Genomic DNA, 18,500 nt, shown 5'->3' with positions numbered 1-18,500 from the left:
GTACACGACCTCGGACTCAAGTTTTAGCTCTACCGCAGAGGTTCGTGTTTACAAGGCTAGTTGGCTAGTCAAGTTTAATGATGACGACTTATTTTGCAACCCCCCCCCCATTTAAATAAATATATATATTTATTTATTTATTTTCCATTCCTCCTTCTGTCACCCTCAACCCAATCGGCATAACACAGTCAAGTCTGGAACCTTCCAGGCTCTTGAGAAGGAGCTGGTGTTTGATATTGATATGACAGACTATAATGATGTCAGAAGCTGTTGCACGTACTTGGATCACAGCCAGAAAGTGTGTTTGTAGTTCCACCATCTTTACTATTATACAGATGTAAAGTATGTTTGAATGTACAACAGACTAATTCAGGGACGGTGCCTTTTGACGTTTTGTTGGGGGTGTGGGACTGTTGTCTTGTGTTGCAGTGCTGCAGACATCTGCCCAAAGTACTGGACTCTGACTATTGCTCTCTGTATCCTGGACAGTGCACTTCGAGGTGAGTCAAAAGAAAAAAAGGTGATTTAATTGCCATTTAGCAGACGCTTTTATCCAAAGCCAGTCAGGAATGCATACATTTATTTTATGTATGGGTGATCCCAACTTTCCCCAGTATGCTCTAGTAGGACAGGACATACTGGGCAGCAAAGAGGCTGCGGACAAAGTGCTAGCCCTCGTGCCTAAAGATATCCGTTTCCTCTGCCGATTTTTGTTTTTATTAAAACAAATCTACAGTACATGTATGGCTACACACACACAGCGTTCTGTATGTTAACGTTTAGCAGGTTTTTGCGATAAAATGCCTATCCTTAACGTAAACCACATGTCAGAAAGGAGCTGCTGCAGTGCTTCCAGACTGAAAAAAACCCTGAGAAGCGCTGGTGTATACTTAAGACTCTGGTCCAAAACAAACGTGTAGGTCGCCATGCCCACACAACAGTGAAGACTGACATAAGCCTTGTTATAACACAATACAACAATGTGGTGATGTCATAAGCTCATGCTTGGCTGCCATTAACAACTCTACTTTCTACCACCAGACGACTGCCAAGGGCCATTACTTTGAGAAGGAGATCATGTGGCAGTACTGTTACCCTCGGGTTGATGTGAACGTCGGTAAAGGAGTCAACCACTTGCTGAAGAGCCCCTTCAGCGTCCATCCCAAAACGGGTAAGGGAAAAACTAATGAAGTGCATGAGTAATGGATGAAACCTGAGAGAAACGGTCAAAAGACGCTCTCATCCAACTGAAGGAGATACTCTTAGGATGTCATTAGCTCAACAACACCTTTTCTCAATTATCCTTACTTCCCCAAAGGCCGGATCTCTGTTCCTATTGACCTGAGAGAACTGGATCGCTTTGACCCCTGTGATGTGCCCACTATTAGGTAAGCCCTCAGTCAATTTGTCATAATAAGAACTTTGTAAAGAGAGAAATTAAAAATGTATTCCCAAAGCCTTACAAACTTTGTTTATGTGTGGCGTCCCTAGGGTTCTTCTCAGTTGGTACACTCACCGGTCCTGTTATCGTTTCTCCCTGTAGTCTGATCTGTGAGGAGCTGGATCGGCCCAAGACAGCAGAAGGAAGAGAAGGAAGAACCCAAGGAGAATGAGAGAGAAGCAGGAGAGCGACGGAAGAGAGGTATTCAAAAAAGACGAGTGCAATTAATCACTAAGAACCAAGGGATCTAATATTGTTTTGTTCATTGCATGTTGATTTGACTAACAAAAACATTCTGGTTCCATAGACTACAAACGAACAAGCTTGGGGAAGTATGTGAAACTGTTAGATCAATTCCTGGAAGGGATGGCTCGCTCAAGGAAAGGGGAACATCTTAAAAAGAGTGGTGGGTGTAATTTTAAAATCCTTCGTGGAAGAATACAATTGTTAGTATGAACATTTAGATCTAAACGAGTTGATGATCATGGATTGTTTTCTCAATTTCTTTTCACAGATCTTCAAAAGGACTTCTAGCCCTTAGCGGTGTCCAACGGAATACTGTCTGATGCTGGGATTGGTACCTACACATTGGTTGGCTAATCTTAAACCATCCCATCATATCAGTTGTTTATAATCTGACAGCTAAAGATGGAGAACACACATAAGATACACTGTAAACAAATGGTTTGTTTGAGAATTGTCACGCAAATATTTGACCAAATCAACAATTGAAAAATCAGTTGTGCAAAACTTTTATATAGCTTATTGTTTTCTAATTAAAATGACTTTTGTCAATCTATGTTGTGTGTCATGAAAATGCATAAAGTAACTATCTAACAAGAAACTAATGCAAGGATACACCAGAGATGTATTTTTTTTTTGTAAAACGACCCGGAAGAAGTTAGTGCAAAATGTGATATCGGGAGGCCGAGGTCAGGAATTCTCTCTCACAACCATCTTGGATATAGAATCCTAGCTCGGTGAGTGTGTCTGTCGCGAATCTAACTTCATCTCACCATTTATCGCAGTTTAAATTATTTAAAACATGGCTCTGAAAGTACATGAGAAGCGTGGCATACCCCTTATGTGGATATTTATCCATATCATTATCTGTACACAGAAATATTCACTGTTTATGTTATCGATCTCTGGTACAAAATGGGGGAACACGACTTTGCCCACATTTGCTAACGGTTATAGGCTTGGTTTCATGTGACACGACAGTTGAGAACACAGGACGAATTAAAGTTTTACGGATGGGGAAAACATGTGTAGTGTTCAGGGGAAGTTGTCAGTGACCCAAACTGAACATATCTTTGACAGCGCACATCCAGCTAGCAAGATTCAAGCGAAGCTTGTTCGAAAGTGAGAGTACCGTTAGCTAACCATCTCCCTAACCTTTTACTGTTTTCTTTGACTATACAAGCTGGTAGCTATGATTGTTATTGCTGTGACGTTATATTAAACAGCGTTTTAGTCCAGTGTCCATTTGTCTCCTGGTTTGCAGCTTGCCAGTATTAACTATCTAGATAACGTTAATCCATTTAAAGTGGCTAGTTAGCTTGCTAACTAGGGAATGTATCATTACATTAGCAACACGTGAAACACACAGTTAACGCTTGAGTTCGAAATTAAAATGACTTGTTGGCTAACCACTAATTTATCCAGTTACCCTCACTGTCAGTAAGTACCTAACCAATGTTTGACTGTATGAGTCGGTCACATTGAGTATAATCTGCTGTCCTAGAATTTCGTTACATCCGCAATAAAATTATATTTGACTTAGTATTTAGCTGGGAATTATTTGGATTTGAACACAGTGGGAGAGCCTCAATTTCATACTTTTCGCGTCCTCTTTCTCAAAACCAATTGGATGAGAGAGGCAGAGGTCCCTATACCATCTGACTTCCTTCAATGGTGTTTGAGGTGAGGAGAGGACTCGGAAGTGTGCAGGTGATTTCACTGAGACATTGTGTACGATTACATGCACACAATAATGCGATTAGTGTGGATAGATTAATATAATAGTTCGATTAAAACGTTTACATGCTTTGCAAGAAGAAGGATTCCCTTAATGTTTTACATAAACACATCTGAAATCGGGCTACCTGATGGCACTCTGATAAATGCAGAGAATCCCCAATCAAAATAAACGTTCTGCCACAGCAAGCATGATTTTTATTTTTTTATTTTTTGGAAGCATATTTGATTTTGAGACCGGACATATAAAGTTTGAACTACTTCTATGCATTCATTCAGTTGTTCTGAACACACTTCACTCAGCACTGAAGAGGGAGGCTAGCTCAGCTGGTGTTAACACATACACCAATCACATACAGCACTGGGAATGCCAATTAAGGTGTTTACATGTGCAAATAATTAGAAAGATTGCACAGAAAACCAGGTGCATTAATCGGTGTATGCTAACTTTGATTTTGACCTAATGCAGATTTTAAGATGAACAGCGTAAGATGTTTACATGATTGCATAATCTGCCTACTGCCATAATCAGTTTATCGAATTACTACTGTGCTGGTTAATGTACTCATTGAATCCAATTCCTACTACATTTTTTTTGTCATCTGTTTCTATGGATTTACCTAGTCAATGGGAGACGTGTAAAAGTATCAAGTAAGTTAGTCTGTGTTTTATTCATGCCATGTCAGTTATTCCTGGTGAGTCATTCCTTGATTTCTCATTTCAGACACAAGCATGCCTGGTGAAGCCACAGAGACGGTCCCGGTCACTGAGCAGGAGATGCAGCAGCCACAAGTTGAGACTGGTTTGTATAGCATTATTACATCACACCTGCATGCTAAGATACTAAACTGCAAGGCTAATGGGGTCCTGGAACTCAAACACTGCAGTAGCTAATTCTACAGTGCTTGTTGGATGTAGTGACTGAAGTCATATTTCCCCAGTGGAGTGGTGGCTGTTATTTGAGAGCTCTATATTAATTGAACTCTTTCAGGAAGTGTAGCACCCATCAGTTGACACTTAGATAATCAAGCAGAGGACACTGCTGTAGAATGACACACTGTTGGGGACGCTCACTTGGAACCGTTTTCTCTGCGTCAAGTACAGCTTTACACATATTCTCATGTATAGGGATATGTGGTGTCAGGTTTCTTTTAAGGGGAATGGTGGGCTGATCATTTCTTTTTTTTACTTTGAAGTGAGTAGCCCTCAAGGATTATGTTTGGCCAGTCATCGACTCACTTTGCTTCAATGTTGAAAAAAGGGTGTGGGAACGATTTTTGGGGATTTGAGATGGATTAAAACATTGTGGTTGTCTTGAATTTCACTGCAGGTCAAATGGGTTATCCAGGACCCCTTATTTACTGAAACCCACTCACTCACAACCGCATGTGTTGAATGTTACTGTACCGACAACTGTGTTGTAAAACACTTTCTAATGCACGGGTATCGATGTAGTGGCATGTGCATGGACATTTTTTAAAAGAAACATCCTGCACGCATTAATTATAACTGAACAAAAATATAAACGCAACCATTTCAACCATTTTACTGAGTTAAAGTTCAGTCAATTGAAATCAATTCAATAGGCCCTAATCTATGGATTTCACATTATATGGCATGGGTGGGCCTGGGAGGGCATAAGCCCACCCACTGGTGAGCCAGGGCCCAGCCAATCAAGAGTTTTGTTGAAAAAAAGGGGGGGGGCTTTATTACAGACAGAAATAGTCCTCAGTTTCATCAGCTGTCCGGGTGGCTGGTTTCAGATAATCCCGCAGGTGAAGAAGCCAGATGTGGAGGTCCTGGGCTGGTGTGGTTACACAAGGCCTGCGGTTGTGAGACCTGTTGGATGTACTGCCAAATTCTCTTAAATGACATTGGAGGTGGTAGAGAAATGAACATTAAATTCGCTGGCAATAGCTCTGGAGGACATTCCTGCAGTCAGCATTCCAAATGCACGCTCCCTGAACTTGATCTCTGGCGTTGTGTTGTCTCAACTGCACATTTTTAGTGGCTTTTTGTCCTCGGCACAAGGTGCACATATGTAATGATCATGCTGTTTAATCAGCTTCTTGATGTTCTACACCTGTCAGGTTGATGGATTATCTTGGCGAAGGAGAAATGCTCACTAACAGGGATGTAAACACAATTTGAGAGGAATAAGCTTTTTGTGCACATGGAACATTTCAGGGATCTTTTATTTCAGCTCATGAAACGTGAGACCAACACTTTACATGTTTCATTTTATATATATTTTTTAAATGAGTTTCATTTTATATTTTTGTTCAGTATATGTGATACTTTTTAATGCTGAGGTTGCTAATAAAATAGTGTCACTGACTTATCTTAGAGCATTAGGAATTCCTTATGCTTCTGGAAATATATTTAGTTTTTAGACCAGCTTTTAATTTTTTATATTCACACCTACATTCTCTTTGACCATGTTAGTGATATGGTTGGTAATGTTATGCTCACAATTGCGGGCCTTTTTATGGCATTGATTTGACTTAATGTTTGATGGCAAAGGTAAGCTGCTTCTGTGAAGTATCTTATGGTGCTTTATTTTCAAGTCATTGAAGAAACATTGGTTTTAAATGCAATTAGTATTGATAGTTTTCTTAGAGCATTTTCTCATTTCATTTACATGCTGCAGTAAACAAAATTCTGATTAGTATAACAAAGATGCATCAATATGCAAGTGGAGATAATTGGTTACACTTATGGATTTCCACACTACCAAGCCCTGAACGGGAAGAGTGAAGTGTTGAAAACCATGACGGTTATAAGTAGATGAATCGCCATGTTTCCTGAAGAGACAATGAGTTGGAGCTGGTGAAGGCCACAGATTTGCTTTTGAAGACCACTGGTCATGATGGCAGCCGAAGAAGGTGCTGAACAGGTGAAGACTACTAATATTGATTGGAGAAGATTCTGGATGTTCAGTACCACAGGTGCCTGTTAATGAAGTTGATGAGAAACTACAGTACAGGGTTTATGGAGCGAGCCCACACAGTTTTGCAAGTAATTATTTAGTGTTGCTAGTGGAAACACCATAGGTGTTTGCTGATAAACAGGAACTGTTAGCTATGGCCACAGGAGAAGACTTTCGGAATTAAAGTTAGACTGTTGGAAAAGCGGTAAATTGTTTATGTTCAGCAAGGAAGACTGCATTGTTCCAGAAAAGTGTTGAAAATCCACTTGGGGATTTGGGTTAAATTGCATGAAGTGGATGAGAAAATGTTTACATTTTGTTTTTCAGTTCTAGTTATTTGACTGTAATTCAGGTAAGATTATCAAATTGCCTCATCACATCAAACAGAATAGCAACCTGTTAAATCTAAATGTTCTAATGCAACCATTCTCACTAGTGGTTCAGTGTGCATGGTTCTCTGTGGTAAGATTCTTTTCACTCTGAAATATTGTGTCATTACGATTTGTAGATGTATTGAATGCTGCTCCCTCTTCAGAGGGTTTCTACCCACTTTCAGTCTCAAGGTTTTTCCAGTCACAATCTTGTGCATTTAGGCACTGCATGGTAACTGGGACATGGGCTGAAGTTTGGTTTTGTGGGTACACACAACATTCACCCATTCTTGGTTCACCTCTAGCAAACGGAAGGCTGATGTCTGCATCCTTGAACAACCTCACAAACACCTTGGTTCAACTGACTTGATACACTACATGACCAAAAGTATGTGGACACCTGATTGTCGAACATCTCGTCCCAAAATCATGGGCATTAATATGGAGCTGGTCCCTGCACTTCTGGGAAGGCTTTCCACTAGATGTTGGAATATTGCTGCGTGGACTTGCTTCCATTCAGCCACAAGAGCATTAGTGAGGTCGGGCACTGATGTTGGGCGATTAGGCCTGGCTCGCAGTTGGCATTCCAATTCATCCCAAATGTGTTCAATGCAGGCCAGTCAAGTCCTTCCACACCGATCTCGACCAACTATTTCTGTATGGACCTCACTTTTTGCACAGGGGCGTTGTCATGCTGAAACAGGAAATGGCCTTTCCCAAACTGTTGCGACAAAGTTGGAAGCACAGAATCGTCTAGAATGTCGTGGTATGCTGTAGCATTAAGATTTCCCTTCACTGGCCTAGCTCAAACCATTAAAAAAAACGCCCAGACCATTATTCCTCCACCAAATTTTACCGTTGGCACTATGCATTGGGGCAGGTAGCGTTCACCTGGCATCCGCCAAACCCAGATTCGTCCGTCGGACTGCCAGATGAAGCGTGATTCATCACTCCAGAGAACACACAGCCACTGCTCCAGAGTACATTGGCGGCAAGCTTAACACCACTCCAGTCGACACTTGGTATTTTGCATGGTGGTCTTAGGCTTGTGTGCTGCTGCTCGGCCAAGGGAAACCCATTTCATGAAGCTCCCGCCAAACAGTTCTTATGCTGATGTTGCTTTCATACAGACAGTTTGGAACTCGGTAGTGAGGGTTGCAACTGAGGACAGGTGAGCTTGTGTGGCGTACCACTGTGGCTGAGCCGTTGTTGCTCCTAGACGTTTCCACTTCACAATAACAGAGCTTACAGTTGACCAGGCCGCTCTAGCAGGGCAGAATTTTGTGTATTGAGATTGTATGGCTGTGTGCTCTCTTTTATACACCTTGTCAGCAACTGGTGTGGCTGAAATGGCTGAATCCACTCATTTGAAGGGGTGTCCACATACCTTTGTATATATAGTGTAGATCTAGATCACAACCCCAATTCTAAAAATGTGCTCATTCAAATGTTTCTTAATATTTTGTGTCATATAATCAAAACATTTGTACCCCAACTTCCTCATGTTGGTAAAAGTACCTGGTATAGGAGAATACCGTTACTGTAGTTAGATTTTATTAAACGAGGGGTTAAATCATTTTGATCATATGCTTCAAAAAAACGTTATTGTAAACTTATCAACCGCTCCTCACACTTGCTGTGACTACCCCCTGCCGCTCCTTCCGCTCCTCCTTTCCTTCCTATCAACTCCAGGGGTGTTGAGTTCCTCTGCTCCCCCTGAGATGGCTGTGTCTGACGTGACCAAGGCAGCCGCTTTGGAGAGTCCTGTGCCTCTAGGATCCGCCACTGTTCTTCCAGAGATCGAATCCCAACCGGTGTCAGAAATGGCTTTAGGAGAGGCATCTAGTGGAAAACTTAATGGTGTAGAAGCAACACCTGAAGTTGAAGCAACTATTGTTGAAGAACGTAAAGAAACTGCTGAACAACAGGTCACCCAAGCACCAGAAGAGGTCATCATTCAAGATTCAGCTGAAGTTATAGAGGCTACCGTGGCAGCCACTCAAGATGCAGTGGCTGCAGAACCCGTGGCAGTGGCTGCAGAACCCGTGGCAGTGGCTGAAGAGACTCCGGTCCAAGAACCAGCACCTGCTGCTAAAGAGCCAATCGCAGACACTATTGATGGGATGGCACGTGTAACTCCAGAAGTCACCCCCGAGCCTGCAGTCGAGATGATCACTGAAGAGTTGGAGACTGTGAGTCTGGATCCAGCTCTTGATGATGCCGTACTATGCACTGAAGTGGCCAGCTCGGACACTGGGGCCCCAGAACCTGATGCACTGCCTGCTGATATGACCATTGACACGCTAAACGAAACTTCTGTTGAGAAAGAACCAATTGCGGCCTTCTCTGAGGCCGTCCAGACGAAGGTGATGTCAAATCGTGCAGGCCCGACCGTCTCCACCTGTCTCCTGTCAGGTGGGTCATTTTGTGTGCAAAGTTGGTTGCTTTTCCCCTCTTACAGCAGCTCCCCCTTTTCAGACATTTCGTCTTTTTTTTATACTTGCAAACTTCTGCGCCAATGCCGGGCCTATATTTGCCCTTTCAAATGTTATGTTTTGCCCCCAAAAAATAGTAAAATGTTATAATGCTTGATGAAAAGGGCTTATGTTTAGAGAAATGAAGAGATTTTCAATATTACATTTTCTTTTTTAGGGCTTGTTATTATCTCATGAGTATCCATTGGCTCTCAATTTTCTCTCGCGTCACTGTTTAAACCCAGCGTTTCACCTTGAAACAGGCCAGTCCATTTAGGCACTTAATGTAAAGAACTGACTTCCAGCAACTTCTTCGTCTTTTGTCATCAGATGTGGACTGTCCTTTGACTGTACTATTTCAGTCTCTAACTTTCTCTGGGCTTATTGGTGTTTATCAGGAATAATGCCACCTAGCCAACTGTGTTAATGTGCTCTAACTGCAGTATCTGTTGTTAACACTGGTATTTGTAGCCAATGGGGGTGGTTAGGGAGTGGTAATAGTTCCAGTTATGGCTTTTTGGTCATTGCGGTACAACATTTTACTACTCACTAGCCACATTTAATCCATTGTGGATTGTTTTTTTAATTTAACATATGAAATTGGTCATGTTTCTATTAAATAACAATTGCATTTATTTGTCTATACTATAGCCTGACTTTTAAACTTGGTCGTAAACCACAATTTATATTTTTACCTCCAAAATGAACAGCATTGCACCTCATCACTGCAAAAAAAAAAGTAACGAATTACAATCTCGTTCAGTCGATTGAACAATTTCAGGTTATGGTTGTTAGTGGGCTGAATTTGCCTTTAAGTGTGAACCCATTAGGGGGCTTAGGTCAAACAATGCATAGCATTGTTTATACCTGCTATAGCTCCTTAGAATTTGACCTGTCATACCACTGTCACAAATGTATTTTAGTGTAAATAGTGCCACGCTTTCCTCTGCACTGAGTGGGTCCTCACTTTTGCTCTCTGGTTATGAAATTGGACTAACGCTGTAGAAAATGTTTTGTGTGTGTGTGTCTGTGCTTGGACCAAGTAGATGTTGGTGTTTTAACTTTAGGTTGTCAGTAGTGGTTTTGCCCGAATACTTGAATTGTAGTGTGCATTGAGTTTGCTGCCCTGCAACAAATCCTTCCATTTTGGAAATAAGGTTGGTGTGGTGTTCATTTTCCTAACCCTGGAGTTCTGAGATAACATTGTCTTGTGTGTTCTGATCTTTTAACCCGCATGGTTCAGGCTTTGACTTCCTTCCAAATTTTTAACAAAAAATTTGTTTCATTCAGCGGCACCCTCTGCCCCTGCAAGTGTGGCTACCTCCCAGGAACCCCAGGCTGCTTCTGGCCCTGCCAAGCCCAAAGGCAAAGAGGCCAAGGGTGGCTCGACCCCAAAGGCTGTCCCTGGCAGAAGAAAAAAGACCTCAATATCTGCCTCCTCCTCTTCTCCTACCTCCCCAAAGCAAACCTCAACACCCTGTTCCCCCTTAGCTACCTGGGGCATCTGGAGCTCCCAGCCAGGGCAACCGTGCCGTCCCAAAGGTTGTAAAGGCTGGCAAACAAGGAAAGGCTAAGAAAGGAGAGGCTTTCAAGCCTGCTGTTGACCTGCCAGCCCCAGCCAAAGCTCCTGCCCCACAGAGGCCAAACCTGTTCCTATTGAGCTTAAAGCTGCTCCTGCACCAGTAGTGGCCATGCCAGCACCTGTTGCTGCAGATCCTGCACCTGCCTCACCCATCTCTCCCAAGCCTGAGGCTTCCCCTGTGGCCTTCAAAGTGACCTCAAAGCCTGCTGCATCAGCCCCTATGTCATTTGCTGATGCTGTTGCCTCTAGCCCACTTAAAGCTGCCCCTGAAATGCCTAAGGCCAAGCCTAAGCCTGTACCCAAAGCTGAGGTGAAAGAGGTCAAGGCAACCCCTGCACCAGCTAAGCCTGCTCTGGAGGATGATGACCTTCCACCACTCATTCCACCAGAGGAGCCAGTAAAGATGACAGTCTACTCACCCCCTACAGTAATAGAGGCTCCTAAGCCTGCCCTAGTTGCTTCTCCAGCTCCCCCTAAACCAGCTCCAGTTGAGCCTGTTGTAGCTGCACCAGCTCCGCCCAGGCCTGCGCCAATTAAGCCCGTTGTAGCTGCACCAGCTCCGCCCAGGCCTGCGCCAATTAAGCCCGTTGTAGCTGCACCAGCTCCGCCCAGGCCTGCGCCAATTAAGCCCGTTGTAGCTGCACCAGCTCCGCCCAAGCCTGCGCCAATTAAGCCCGTTGTAGCTGCACCAGCTCCGCCTAAGCCTGCACCAATTAAGCCCGTTGTAGCTGCACCAGCTCCGCCCAAGCCTTGCCCAGTTGAGCCCATTGTAGCTGCACCAGCTCCACCCAAGCCTGCGCCAAAAAAGCCCGTTGTAGCTGCACTAGCTCCGCCCAAGCCTTGCCCAGTTGAGCCCGTTGTAGCTGCACCAGCTCCGCCCAAGCCTTTCCCAGTTGAGCCCATTGTAGCTGCACCAGCTCCGCCCAAGCCTGCGCAAAAAAAGCCCGTTGTAGCTGCACCAGCTCCGCCCAAGCCTGCGCCAAATAAGCCCGTTGTAGCTGCACCAGCTCCGCCCAAGCCTTTCCCAGTTGAGCCTGTTGTAGCTGCACCAGCTCCACCTAAGCCTGCGCCAATTGAGCCTGTTGTAGCTGCACCAGCTCCACCCAAGCCTGCGCCAATTGAGCCTGTTGTAGCTGCACCAGCTCCACCCAAGCCTGCGCCAATTGAGCCCGTTGTAGCTGCACCAGCTCCACCCAAGCCTGCGCCAATTAAGCCCATTGTAGCTGCACCGGCTCCGCCCAAGCCTGCGCCAATTGATCCTGTTGTATCTTCCCCTAAGCCTGTTGAAGTAGCGATTGTACCACCTCCAGTTTCAAAACCTGCCCCCACCCCTGCTAAAACCCCAACCAAACCGGAGCCTGTGACCAAGAATGAGGGTATTTCTTCTTCCTCCTCTCTCTGTCTCCTGTCCCCCATCTGTTTGTCTGCCAATGTTGAGTTCTGTGGCCCATTCACTGGCTTGCTCAAGTGTCTCTTCCCTTTTTCTTCAGGTTTGAGTTGAAGAAAGTAGAGATTGTAGTAGTCGGTGTATTAGATTTGCTTCAAATGTAACCTCAACTGGCCTGTTTCAAAGATTACATGTAATTGGAGCTATTGATTGGTGAAATCAGTGCTCCCACTTTAGTGCCATTTTTGTTATTTTGGATTATTATTTAAGTGGCAATCAACAGTGGCCTCCCCACCCCTGGTTTGGTAAAAAGCTGAGGGGTGGGGCAGGAGAAATGTAATCACTCTCAAATGAATAGACTGTGCTATTGATTTGACAGTCCATGATATCAAAATTATAGTTTTAACCATGTTTTGAGGCCAAATAGTGTTTATGTACATTTTGTCTTGTTTACAAATATTGGAGTTAAAACAAGCTTAATTTGGGTTCCGAAGGGTTACGACAGTTGAACTAAGCTCATGAAGCATTTATAAGTCAAATTGATGTAGCAACTGCTGATTTCCCCTTGAACTGTGTTCTTTCAAACCAACCGAAGGTTCCAGTTGGCATGTTTTGCCTCCCATCAAGATGCATGTTAAAAGTTCAAATCATGTAAATGTTCTCAAATTCCCTACTATTTTTAGACACTGTTTGGTGGCTGTTTTTCCCACAATGATAGTTAATTGAGCCATAGTATGGAACTCTATAAAATATCCTTGGGGGGGGGGGGTCATGTCATAAGTTCGGAGAGCCATCTTAAATCTGTATGACTAGGGCAACATTTTACCATAATATTATTTTAACCTTTATTTCTAATCAGGTCTGTTAGTTTGTACACTGACTCTTTTTTTTAACCTCGTCCTCATTTAACCATTATTCTTTCAGTGCCTCAAATTACTAGGTTAAATTCACTTACCACCAACAAATGTTGGGTTCATTTTACATCTCAATTTGTATTGGTCTCTGTGCCTTAAACCGACTTTGCTCAGTTAAATGACCCATACAATTACAATTCTCCGGTCTTACACAGGCGCTACTGTAAGATAACTGGTTATCTGCTGCTCAGGCATCTGCCTGTGACAGCCTGTATAATGTGACTAATGCTTGTTTCTCTGTGGGGTGCTTATAGGGTCTGGCACTGAATCGGACAGCGATGAGTCTGTACCAGATCTGGAGGAACAGGACTCTGCACAGACACAGCAAGCACAGGTAAGACCACCTGAGTGATCAAGTGCCCAGGTAAGACTGCCTGAACAAGGGTCTGGTAGGGCACAGATTGTATTAACTGCTAATATATTGTATATACTGATACAGAAACAGTCCCTCCAGGATTCTGCAATCACAATTTTATTTAGCAAAATCAACAACTTCCCAATGCATATATTGTGAGGGCTTTCAAATTTGACCAATTGCCACAATATTTCTGCATATTGCATAAAACTTCAAAAAAAAAAAGTGGACTCAATTTCAACCAATCACTGCTAAGGATGCACTGATATGAAATGTTTGGGCAATACCAATATCTGGTACTTTCCTTGCCAAAAACCTGAGACTGATTATTTAAAATTTTAGCAGCATTTTAAGCATTCTAGTACAGTTAAATAGTTGAAACACACACACTGACCAATAAGTTATTTTGTTGGCATTTATGTATGTCCCCATTACCAGTAAAAAAACAAACATAATCAAAACCTATTTATTTCACTTGCTGTGCGGTTTCGTTGTTCAGTCGTTTCGTTCTCAGAGGATTTCATCATGCATGTCAAGCAGTGAAGTTTCAGCTCAGTTGGTCCGTAGCCTCTTCTATCGTGGGTTCTCTTCATCGGTGCGCACTGTCTGTTTCCATCTTGTCCAGTTGTGTCTAACATTTCACGTAAACCCTGTTTCTGGTCTGCATCGAAGTAGCGGCCCTTGTACCTAGCATCGAGCTTGGTGGAGACACGGTAAAGAGGCTCAGAGTGCCACCGAATCACTTGTTCACAGCCTCTAGTAGAGTACTTTTACAAGTTTAACCCCACGGTCTGTTGGCTGTTTTGTTGAGCAGGTGTTTCAATGCCATGACCGAGGGTATCATGTCTGCTGTAGACTCAGTTGATGGGCTTATTTCTCCAGTCAGTTGTTTGGAGTGTCTTCATGTTCTCAAATGCCATTGAAATGGCAGCCGCGCTATGAGAACCAGCACATTATTGAGCATGCAATACGGCTTTCCTCAGTACGAAATCCTCGTCCACCCACTGTGCTGTCAGACTCAGCATGCTCAGGGGGCTGACATCGCTGGTCCAAATGTCAGTTGTGAAGCTAATAGCAGTGACGCCCATAGCAAGTAGTTAATGGATGTGCTTTTCAACAATATTGTGTAACTCCGGTAGTGTGTACCAGTCGGCGAAAGCCAACATCATCCACAACAGAGAACGGTTGATTGTTGTTATGGGTAATGAATTTCATTATCTTGGCGTTGATAGATTTCGCCTTTTGAGTTGTCTCGCTTTAATGTTATTACTCTTTCAAATGACTGGTTGACTTGAACTTGTTTAGCTGTTGGAAGCTTCTTTGTTTCCCTTGCTTTTATTCTAGGTAGCCGCTGAACGTCTGGGGGTGATGCACGTTCAAATGAGTAATTAGGTTTGTGGTATTCAAAGATTTCACTTTCTCCCCTCTGGAAATAATAGCGGCACAAACGTTGCATATGGCTTTTCTGTTATCTTCCTTTGAAACGTCAAAATAGATCCACCCAGCAGACGTTGTGGGCTAGGTTAGGAATGCTGTGTTGTACACGTAGCTCTGTATTTGTTTGTGGCGTCATTACGTCATGTCTGCTACCTACATAATATAGGTGTGCACGTCAGCTTTGACATCGGTTTTGCACATCGGCGTTGAACTAGACATCGGGCCGATGTTGCCATTTTTAGGTAATATTGGCTGTTTCCGATATGCTTACCGATTTTTTTTATTTTTTTTATTTTTTTTTAAAAATAATTATATATATTTTTTAAATAATATAGGCCATCCCTAATCATTGCACGTTTACCACATATGGTTCAATCTGTTAAATTCTTATTTTTCAGAGTAAATAACTCACGGACATTAGAGAAGCTTTAACCAAGTTTAATCATTCCCCAAAGGTTCTGTACAGCTGAAAACAGACAGCAAAAGATTTGGCTTCACAGTTTATATGCATCCTACTTAAAACACTCTCCTTTCTCTCCAATCCTTAATTTTAAGGCTCTACAGGATGCTAATAAAGAGGGTAACAGGATTCCAAACATTTATTACTCTCCTAAGAGAATGTGTCCTCACCACCTGACCTCAACCCCTCTTTCATCTAATACACATTCCAAAGCCTTTCTTCTGAGAACCATTAACTTCTAACCCAGTCTCTTTAATTTCCTATCTTTTATTTACGACGTCAATTATCAAAGTTTAGCACATTCAAACAAATGAAACCAGACGTCAACAATACTTTTCCCTCGTCAGCTCATTTTCGCCATTGGACAATGCAAATATCACAAAGAAATCCCAGCGACATCCTGGAGGGACTGAGTAAACACTTGAACTGCATTCACAACATGATTAGAACCCCTGACTGTCTGTTTAAGAATAGATCCTTGACTCTTCGGTGATGATTGATAACAGTGACTTTCGTTCTTCTGAGTCTACTGAAGCCAACCCCTCTGTCCTGAGAAGAGCAACGGCCAAAGGGATACTTTCATTTGTTTTGTTTTCACCATTCATGCCATATTCTTACATATGGGTAGAGTTTTTTTGCTCGCACTCTGAAACCTTGACTGCCATTAAAGGAGGATAAATGTCTTTTTTTTTCCCGCAGCTTGCAGCTGCTGCAGAAATAGATGAGGAACCCGTTAGCAAAGCCAAACAGAGCCGTAGTGAAAAGAAGGCACGAAAGGTAACTAGCTTTTTAAACTATCTGGACTCCATCATATTTTCATTAGACATTCCCATCTTAAAAGTGTATGTTGAAAAATGTAAATGACTATGCCACCTTTAACTATCCGTATAAACAATGGATAGTTGAGGAGTACGGTTCCAGTCAAAATATAACCCATGATTTGCTTTTCTTCAGGCAATGTCAAAGCTGGGCCTCAGGCAGGTGACGGGGGTCACCAGGGTTACCATTCGCAAGTCTAAGAACATCCTATTCGTCATCACCAAACCAGATGTCTACAAGAGCCCTGCATCAGACACTTACATTGTCTTTGGTGAGGCTAAGGTAAGATAGATCCAGGAAACCGTTATAATTGTATTTTCTGGTCCCCTTTTAAATCTGAAATGCTATTGGCATTGTTCCATCTAGTTTAGACTGTTCTTTCACGATAGTATGCGATTCTGGTTATCAGTCAAATATGCAGTGTAATATCCTTCAACCAAGGTGTTGGTGTTCTTGCTAAAGGATACGGCACTGATATCTCTGCCCGTTTCTCTCCCTTTGTGTCTCAGATCGAGGATCTCTCACAGCAAGCCCAGTTGGCAGCGGCAGAGAAGTTCAAGGTACAGGGAGAAGCTGTGTCGAACATCCAGGAGAACACACAGACGCCCACCGTACAGGAGGAGAGCGAAGAGGAAGAGGTGAGGGGACTGAGGGGTGAAAAAGTTACTATGTAATAGGCAGGAGTTAATTTCTCTTCAGTGATGATTGATACAGTGACTTTCGTTCTTCTGAGTCTACTGAAGCCAACCCCTCTGTCCTGAGAAGAGCACTTAACTATGATAGGGTTTAGTTTGTACATTATCAAAAATCGGGCACCGTATGTTTTGTTGTACATTCGATTGTATAGCTCTGAGCCTCGTGGTTAGAGCGTTGGACAAGTAACCGAAAGGTTGCAAGTTCGAATCCCCGAGCTGACAAGGTAAAAATCTGTCGTTCTGCCTCTGAACAAGGCAGTTAACCCACTGTTCCTAGGCAGTCATTGAAAATAAGAATTTGTTCCTAACTGACTTGCCTAGTTAAATAAAGGTAAACATAATTTCCATGTAGTTTGATTGTAGTAGTCTCCCATGCTTAATGGGGTAATTTATGGGCCCAATCCAAAAGCCCAATTCCCCTGGAGATGATAGTTAATTGCAGTGCGAGTTGACTGTCAAATGTGTATATATACTAACGTTTTGTCTCAATACATAGGTTGACGAGACCGGGGTCGAGGTGAAGGACATTGAACTTGTGATGTCACAAGCCAACGTGTCGCGAGCGAAGGCTGTACGCGCCCTGAAAAACAACAACAACGACATTGTCAACGCAATTATGGTAAGTAATTTTTACCACACAATTCCCCTTGTCGTCAGATGAAATAATATCTGGCACAGGGTTCCCTTCACTACAAATATTTGTAGATTTGAATTGTGACCTGTGTCCAAGTTACCATGGGATCTACCAGCAGGAGAATTTCTCTTCATTGATGATTGATACAGTGACTTTCGTTCTTCTGAGTCTACTGAAGCCAACCTTTCTGTCCTGAGAAGAGCAAAGCAGTGTTAACTATGATGGGGCTTAGTTTGTACATGCATCAACACATTGTGTTCTTATATTCACAGGAGTTGACGATGTAGGCTGCTGGAGTCGACGGGGTTCTGAAAGGTTGCTGATTTTAATCTATCGTTGGTACAATTTATACCCAAGATAGAAATAAAGATGTGGCTTGGTAAATCGATGCGGTTTCCCACTGTTGTCTTTCATTTTGTGAAATTATGCATCTGACACGTCGTCTCCAAGGAACACTTGTCTCCAAGGGATTTGTCTGAACAGGGATATTGAATACAGTTGAGTCCTTTATAGGTGTAAACTCTGCTCTGTTTTACTGAACTTTCAGAAGTCCCTTGTCTTAAATAATATTGTAGTACTGGATATCTTATCATTTCAGCAGTTCAATATACATTCTACACAGAGTGCACCACAGATTTAAGTCGGAAGGGTGGAGTTTTCATGAGCTGGTGCTGGAAATCTATCTACTGTTACTATGACTCATCAGAAGACGTCAAGTGAAAACTGCCCCTCTTGAGTTACTGATGGATCAAGGAAGCTGTGGCATGCACTCGGAAGGTTGGTAAATGGGAATACAAAGAGTAGTGTGATATTTTGGGCACGAAACCATTTCAAGCATTAGTATGCAATTAATTTGATATCCTAGAAATACCTGACTGATGCTTATAATAATATACCAGGCATCAACCCAGTGTTTCGAAGAGTAGGTATGTTAACCCATCCCCCTAATGATAAAAGCTAGGAATAGAGTAACTGTAGATAAGTGGTCAGGCCAGGTCAACCACTTATTTTTTTAAATTAAA

The 18,500-nt window shown here is 42.8% G+C and overlaps 1 protein-coding gene, 3 non-coding genes and 1 pseudogene across 6 annotated transcripts; all 5 read left to right on the top strand.

Annotated features, from left to right (window-relative positions):
* Positions 1–590: 590 nt before the first annotated feature.
* Positions 591–2,334, top strand: LOC124017478 (annotated as a pseudogene).
* A 10-nt stretch (positions 2,335–2,344) lies between these two features.
* On the top strand, positions 2,345–17,866 carry LOC124031727 (nascent polypeptide-associated complex subunit alpha). 3 transcript variants are annotated; one of them, XM_046343332.1, is made up of 9 exons: positions 2,354–2,421; positions 4,146–4,223; positions 8,414–9,136; positions 13,333–13,412; positions 16,030–16,107; positions 16,285–16,431; positions 16,659–16,787; positions 17,341–17,463; positions 17,751–17,866. In XM_046343332.1, the coding sequence occupies exons 2-9, from the start codon at positions 4,154–4,156 to the stop codon at positions 17,763–17,765; spliced, it is 1,365 nt and encodes a 454-aa protein (XP_046199288.1). In that variant the 5' UTR covers positions 2,354–2,421; positions 4,146–4,153; the 3' UTR covers positions 17,766–17,866. The 3 variants fall into 3 exon arrangements, with proteins under 3 accessions (XP_046199289.1, XP_046199288.1, XP_046199287.1); XM_046343331.1 differs by lacking the exon at positions 8,414–9,136 and adding an exon at positions 10,486–12,153 and having other exon boundaries at positions 2,361–2,421; XM_046343333.1 differs by lacking the exon at positions 8,414–9,136 and having other exon boundaries at positions 2,345–2,421.
* On the top strand, positions 15,814–15,888 carry LOC124032482. The gene has a single exon (XR_006838294.1). It is a non-coding gene; the product is annotated as a small nucleolar RNA SNORD59 (small nucleolar RNA).
* On the top strand, positions 16,842–16,915 carry LOC124032481. The gene has a single exon (XR_006838293.1). It is a non-coding gene; the product is annotated as a small nucleolar RNA SNORD59 (small nucleolar RNA).
* Positions 17,606–17,679, top strand: LOC124032480. Its single transcript, XR_006838292.1, has one exon. It is a non-coding gene; the product is annotated as a small nucleolar RNA SNORD59 (small nucleolar RNA).
* Positions 17,867–18,500: the final 634 nt, after the last annotated feature.

The sequence above is a fragment of the Oncorhynchus gorbuscha genome, linkage group LG03, assembly GCF_021184085.1.
Source record: "Oncorhynchus gorbuscha isolate QuinsamMale2020 ecotype Even-year linkage group LG03, OgorEven_v1.0, whole genome shotgun sequence".
NCBI lineage: Eukaryota > Metazoa > Chordata > Actinopteri > Salmoniformes > Salmonidae > Oncorhynchus > Oncorhynchus gorbuscha.
This window is presented reverse-complemented; position numbering and strand designations above follow the sequence as displayed.